The 6,380-nt window shown below is 41.4% G+C and overlaps 1 protein-coding gene across 1 annotated transcript; it reads right to left on the bottom strand.

Annotated features, from left to right (window-relative positions):
• Positions 1-112: 112 nt before the first annotated feature.
• LOC102427154 (U3 small nucleolar ribonucleoprotein protein IMP3-like) lies at positions 113-493 on the bottom strand. The gene has a single exon (XM_014462852.1). It carries the CDS (start codon positions 491-493, stop codon positions 113-115), a length of 381 nt encoding a protein of 126 aa, XP_014318338.1.
• Between the last annotated feature and the right edge of the window lie 5,887 nt (positions 494-6,380).

Below are 6,380 nucleotides of genomic sequence, written 5' to 3'. Positions count from 1 at the left end.
GTGGTGGTGGTGGTGGTGGTGGTGTGTGTGTGTGTGTGTGTGGGCAGGGGGCGGGGATGTTTGAGGAGGATGGAAAGACAGCTAGGCTTCCAGATCAAAATCATCACGCTCCTCATTGTTTGATCTTGGACGAGTCAACCCAGGTGGCCAAGTCCTCCATGCTGCATGTGACAAGGAAGGTGGGGTCAGTGACTAATGGCACGTGGAAGGCCAGGGCAGCCTGAAGAGGCTGCTCCATTCGCAGCTTAAGGAGCACAGTGGGCAGGTGGCAGTAGCTGAAGGACGAGGCCCTGACAACGTCGCAGAGCAAGCTGTGCGTAAGCACCAGGCCAAGATCATACAGCTTGTCCAGCAGCGTGGCCAAGGCACACATGTGAAACAGGTTGCACTTGGGCAGGTCGTGCAGGAGCCAGGCCAGCTCGTGCTCAGAACGGCTCAACTGATTGTAGCACGTGTAGTCCTTGTGCCGCTGCAACTGATAAGACCACAACATGTGAAGTTTGTGCAGGTTTTGGTCAGTGACCTGCCAGTTCAGGAAGTCCACCTGCTTCAACAGCTTCTGCTTGTGTAAATTAAGCTTCTGCACCAGGATGGTGGCTGCCAGCTCCCTAGGACTCAAGGCTCTATTTTAGAATTTTTTAAGAGGATCTCAGGACAGAGTCTACTTCTAGAAAAGCACAGTTTGTACATATTGGGGGTTTTTTTGTAAAGAATCTCTGTTGATTTTTTTTAAAGGCATGTGAGCAAGCCCAGTGGTATTTACACTCATTTACAGCTGTGCAACAGTTCTTATATTAATTTTTTAAGCTACTAAAATAATATTTGCTGATGTTTGTTTTTTCCATAATTTTTAAAAGGTTTTATCATTGTTGTTTACTTCTATTTCCATTGAGTGACATGTCCTAATTATGTTATAACACTCAAGTTGCCCAGAGAGCTTGTTAAATGCAGATTCCTGGAACAATTACTAAACATACGGGGGGTTGTGCTTTGGTCATTATTATTATTACTAGTGGCCTGGTGCACAGAAAGGGGGTTCCCTCAGCCCAGCCTGCATCCTCTCCAATTGGGACCCCTTGGGGGATGTCCCACAGGGATCGGGCCTAAACAGGCAGTCAGACATCCCTCTCGCAATCTGGGACTGCTGGCTCCTAACTGCTCACCTGTCTGCCTGCCTGATTGCTCCTAACTGTCTCTGCTTGCCTGCCTGATTGCCCCTAACCCCTCTGCCTGCTTGCCTGATCACCCCTAACCTCTCTGCCTGCCTGCCTGATCACCCCTAACTGCCTCTGCCTGCCTGCCTGATCTCCCCCAACTACCCTCCCCTGCCAGCGAATTTGGTTCTGATTGGTCAGTTTCTATGCCAGTCAGTGTCAAAAGATCCGCCTCCTAGGCAGCCATTTGCTCCTCACAGTTCACACAGATTTGGTTCTGATTGGTCGGTTTCTATGCCAGTCAGCGTCTCCGGGCCTATCTCCAGGCCTGATCAGAAAGATGGGGCCAATCAGCAGTCCCCGCGAAGGCCCAGAGAGAAACAGAGGTGTGGCTGCTGGCAAAGCCCAGAGAGAAAGAGAGAGGCAATGGCTGATCAACAGCTGCCATGGATGCAGCGGATCAGACCTTGCCTCTCTTTCCAGGCCTCTCTCCAGGCCTGATCCGCAGCCCCCTCAGCAGTCAGTGCTGGGTTGCCGTGGCGACTGCAGGACTGACTTCCAGTGTTCAGTGGAGCCTTCAGTCTGGTCATCATGGACCCTGGGTTTTTAAATATTACGATTTTTTTTTTGTAAGAGAACATTTATTCGCTAAATCACAGAGGTAATAAGAAGTAATTCCTAGAAGATATGAGCTTAGGAAACCAGTTATAGAGGCAAAGGAAGGGCCCTTGGAACTTGGGAGTGAGGAAGCTAATTGTAATGTGCCTGAGGGGAAGGGGACGGGGCGGAGGAAGGGAACCTGAAAGGAAAGGTTCTGGCATGCTCCAGAGAGGGAGAGCCTGTGCTTTGGTTATCTTGAGTTGCTAAAACAAAATACCATAGACTGTGTGTCTTAAATAACAGCAGTTTATTTCTCACATTTCTGGAGGCTGGGAAATCCAAGATCCAGGTCCTGGAAGATTCAGTGTCTGGTGAGAGCCCACTTCCTAGCTTTTAGACAGTGCTTTTTCACTATGTGCTCACATGGTCTTTCTTTGGCAAGCATTCTCTCTCTCTTTCTTCTTATAAGGACATTAATTACATGATGAAGGCCCCACCCTCATGACCAAATCTAAACCAAATTTCCTGCCAAAGGCCCTCTCTTCAAATGCCACAAATCAATTTGGGTGGATACAAACATTCAGTCTATAACAGGGTGAGAACAAGTAATTGCACTTTAAACAATTTTCCTGAAATTTCAAAAATTAAAGGCATAATTTTTGAGACCATGTTATATACTTTTTACGTATCTTTCTAATTTAAATCTTATAGCAATTGTATGTGGTGCATTTTATAACTGGTATTTTTTAGAGAACGACTGAAAATTGAGCAAGACTAAAGAATTTGCCAAGGTCTGACAGCTACAAAGTTCAGATTGATTTCAAATATGTGCTTTCTCCACCATGTTTCAAACCCTCTGTATGCCTATTTGTTTTTATCCTTCTGGAATCATTTGTACATCAGTCTAAGTCAAATAACAGTAGCTTTGCTGCATCAAGGCTAGAAAAATATTGGCTATCTGAAAAGAACAGCTGTGTTCTGAGAAAAATAAATGTGGTTAGTAATTCTAAGTATGAGTCAAAAGTATTATAGTAAGAAGCTATCCAAAGAAAATAAAGAGAGCCATCTGGAAATCTATTCTTCATCACGATACTTTGTCAGTAAGGCATTGGCTGATGATAGAGAGACGGTAGCTCTAAGGCATGATAGAAGAAGTTGGGGAAAGATCCCAGCAAGTGGAGTGAGGGTGTGGGGGCTAACATCCTCCCTCCAGAGCACCCACCTCTGGGCATGATCAAGGGAACAGTTAATTGCAGGAATCTCTTGAGGTGGTCCTGGAAATACAACAACAAGGTCCCTTCCCAACCAGAGTCAGAATTTGGCTCCACAAAGCTTGGAGACAACCACCCTCCCCCAACCCCGCCCGCCCCCCCCCACCCCCTCCTTGGAGGACACACACCTTGGAAACACATAAAATCCCAAGAACTAACTGACCATGCGCGCAACTCACCTCTTACATTGGCCCACATCCACTCACTTTTTGCTTCTTTCACAGTGGAGCCCACGACCTGGCTCTTTCTTTTCTGCTACCTGAATAAAACTTGCTTTGTTCTCACTTGGATACTTCCTTGCAATTTTTCCTGGGCGAGTCAAGGACCTGGAGGTCACCTGAAACATGAAAGTTTAGGGACTGTGCTGGGGGGTAGGGCCAGCCCCCAGCGTGGAGTGGTCTTGTAACAGTTCCTGTGTTTACAAAGACTGAAGTAAACTGAACCTGGGTTTAATGACATACAATTCAGTGGAATCACATTTATAAACAAAATATGAAACACATTTGCTTCTGTAAGTCAGAGGGACATGACAAGGCCTTTTGCCATTGAGTCCTTTCCTTCCTCAGATGCCAGGCCTTGCTTACCACATCATCCATGCACCTGGGAAACATCCTGTCATAATCCCCCTATCCCCCACCCCCTCCACCCTCCAGTGATGCCAGCTGCTGCTCTGGGAACAGGGAGCCTTCTGCCTCAGCTACTGAGCTGGGAAATCCTTAATGTACTTCTCCAACTGCATCTCCAGTGAAGGTCCATTTCCCCCTTGGGATCTTGAATACCATCATGGGAGAGCGCTCTTGTTTAAAGCTTGTCTGAAGACAAAGCTTCTTAATGATGACACACAGTGGCTACAGGGGAAAGCTTGTAGGATCCAGCATGCTGAGAAATAAGCAGCACACCAGATAAAATAGATTCAGCATAAATGAAAATTCTTGGGAAAAATGTATGTCTGCTGTGAAATAGTCCCATGAGATATCAATAAATTGTATAACACAAATATCAGTTTATTAGTTTGTCAATGGCAAATGTGCTCTAACATTGAACTAGGTTAAGATGTTTCCTGAGTATTCTTAACAACCATGAAGTAAGAATTTAGTGTACAGACGGGGCAGAGAAGGATCTCCAATAGAAAATAGTTATCAGAGATAACATTTTGAATTTCAAAGGCTTAAAGCATCATTATTGATATATGCATTACATTTTACCCAACAGCAGAATATATCTTTTTCTCAAGTACACCTGGTACATTCTCTAGGAAAGACAATGTCACAGCCCAAAAAACTACAATTGCAAAAGATTGAAATCATACAAACATTTTTCTGACCACAATTAAATGAAACAAGAAATCATTAACAGAAAGACAACTGGAAAATTCACAAATATGTGAAAATTAAACAGCATACTCTGAACAACCAATAAGTAAAAAAGAAATAAGATAAATTGCAAAATACCTTGAGACTAATGAAAATGAAAACAAAGTATACAAAAGTTTATGAAATGCAGTGAAAGCATTTCTAAGAGGGAAATTTACAGCTGCAAACACATAATGGAAGAAGGAGCTCAAGTCAATAACTAACCTTAAATCTTATGTAAGTAGAAAAAGAAGAGAAAACTAAACCGAAAAGTAGCATAAGGAAAGAAATAACTAAGATTAGAGGTAAAATATATAAAATGGAAAATAGTAGAGAAAATCAAAATATGTAAGGAAATTTTCAAAGAACTAGAGCTACTAATTCTGACATTTGTATGACACCACAAAAGACCCCAAATATACACAGAAATCTTGAGAAAGAATAACAAAGTTGGAGGTATCATATTCATCTAATGATTCTGAACTATATTACAAAGCTATAGCAATTAAAATGGTATGGTAATGACACAAAACAGGTACATAGATCAATGGAACAAAATAGAAAGCCCAGAAATAAATCAATAGTTATATGCTTCATTCATCTATGACAAAGAAGGCAAGAATACACAATGAAAAAATGACAGTCTCTTCTATAAATGGTATTTGGAAAACTGGACAACTACATGCAAAAAGTGAAACTAGATTACTTCCATACACTATGTACAAAAATAAACCCAAATAGGGTAAACCTTAAATGTAAGACCAGAATCCATAAAACTCCTAGGGGAAAAAAACATAGGCAGTGAACCCTTTGACATTGGTCTTATAAATATTTTTTTGGCTATGTATCTTCAGGCAAGGACAACAGAAGCAAAAAGAAACAAATGTGGTTATGTCCAATTAAAAAACCTTTTGCACAGTGAAAAAAACCATCAACAAAACAAACAGGCAATCCACTAAATGGGAGAAGATATTTGCAAATGATATATCTGATGCATGATTGATATCTAAGACATACAAAGAACTGACAATCCAGTTAAAAAAAAATGGGCAGAGGACCTGAATAGTACAGCCACTATGGAAAAAAGTATGGAGAGTCCTCAAAAAATAAAAAATGGAATTGCCTTATGACCCAGTGATTCCACTCCTGGGTATATGTCCGAAGAAACCCAGAACACTAATTCAATAGATTATATACACCCCGATATTCCTTGCAATGTTATTTACAATAGCCAAGATATGGAAGTAACTCAAGTACCCATTAATAGACAAGTGGATAAAAAAGTTGTGGTACATATATGCAAGGGAATTTTATTTGGTCATAAAAAAGAATGAAATCTTACCATTTGTGACAGCATGGAAGGACCTAGAGGATATTTTGCTAAGTGAAATAAATCAGGCAGATAAAGACAGACATCATATGATTCTACTTATATGTGTAATCTAAAGAGCAAAATAAATGAACAAACAAAATAGAAACAGACTCATAAATACAGATAACAGACTGATGGCTGTCAGAGGAGAGGGTTGTGGGGGGCTGGGTGCAAAAGGTGAAGGGATAAAGAACTACAAATTCTTAGTCATGAAATAGTGACGGGTATGTATAGTAAAGCATAGGGAATATAGTTCATAATATTGGAATGTAGGGTACCAGGTGGGTACTGGAAGTATCATGGGGGGGAGGGGGAGCACTGTATAAAATATCTGATTGTATAACCACTATGCTGTATACCTGAAACTAATACAAAATAATATTAAATGTAAATTGTAATTGAAAAAGAAAATCAATAAAAATAAAAGAAATTAAAGAAAATACAAATAAATCCGTCATGGGGATGTAATGTACAGCATGGTGACTATAGTTACTAATACTGTATTGTATATTTGAAAGTTGCTAAGAGTAAATCTTAAAATTTTTATCACAAGACAAAAGATTTTATAACTATACTAGAGGCCCAGTGCACGAGATCCATGCATGGGGGGGGGGGGGGGGGCCTCAGCCCA

The sequence above is a fragment of the Myotis lucifugus genome, unplaced genomic scaffold (genome assembly GCF_000147115.1).
Source record: "Myotis lucifugus unplaced genomic scaffold, Myoluc2.0 scaffold_192, whole genome shotgun sequence".
Taxonomy (NCBI): domain Eukaryota; kingdom Metazoa; phylum Chordata; class Mammalia; order Chiroptera; family Vespertilionidae; genus Myotis; species Myotis lucifugus.
The sequence above is the reverse complement of the archived record's forward strand: the minus strand, read 5'-3'. Positions and strand labels throughout refer to the sequence as shown.

Bases quoted from the DNA above. Each gene is read 5' to 3' on its own strand.
- LOC102427154 (XM_014462852.1), bottom strand. From the start codon at position 493: ATGTTGTGGTCTTATCAGTTGCAGCGGCACAAGGACTACACGTGCTAC.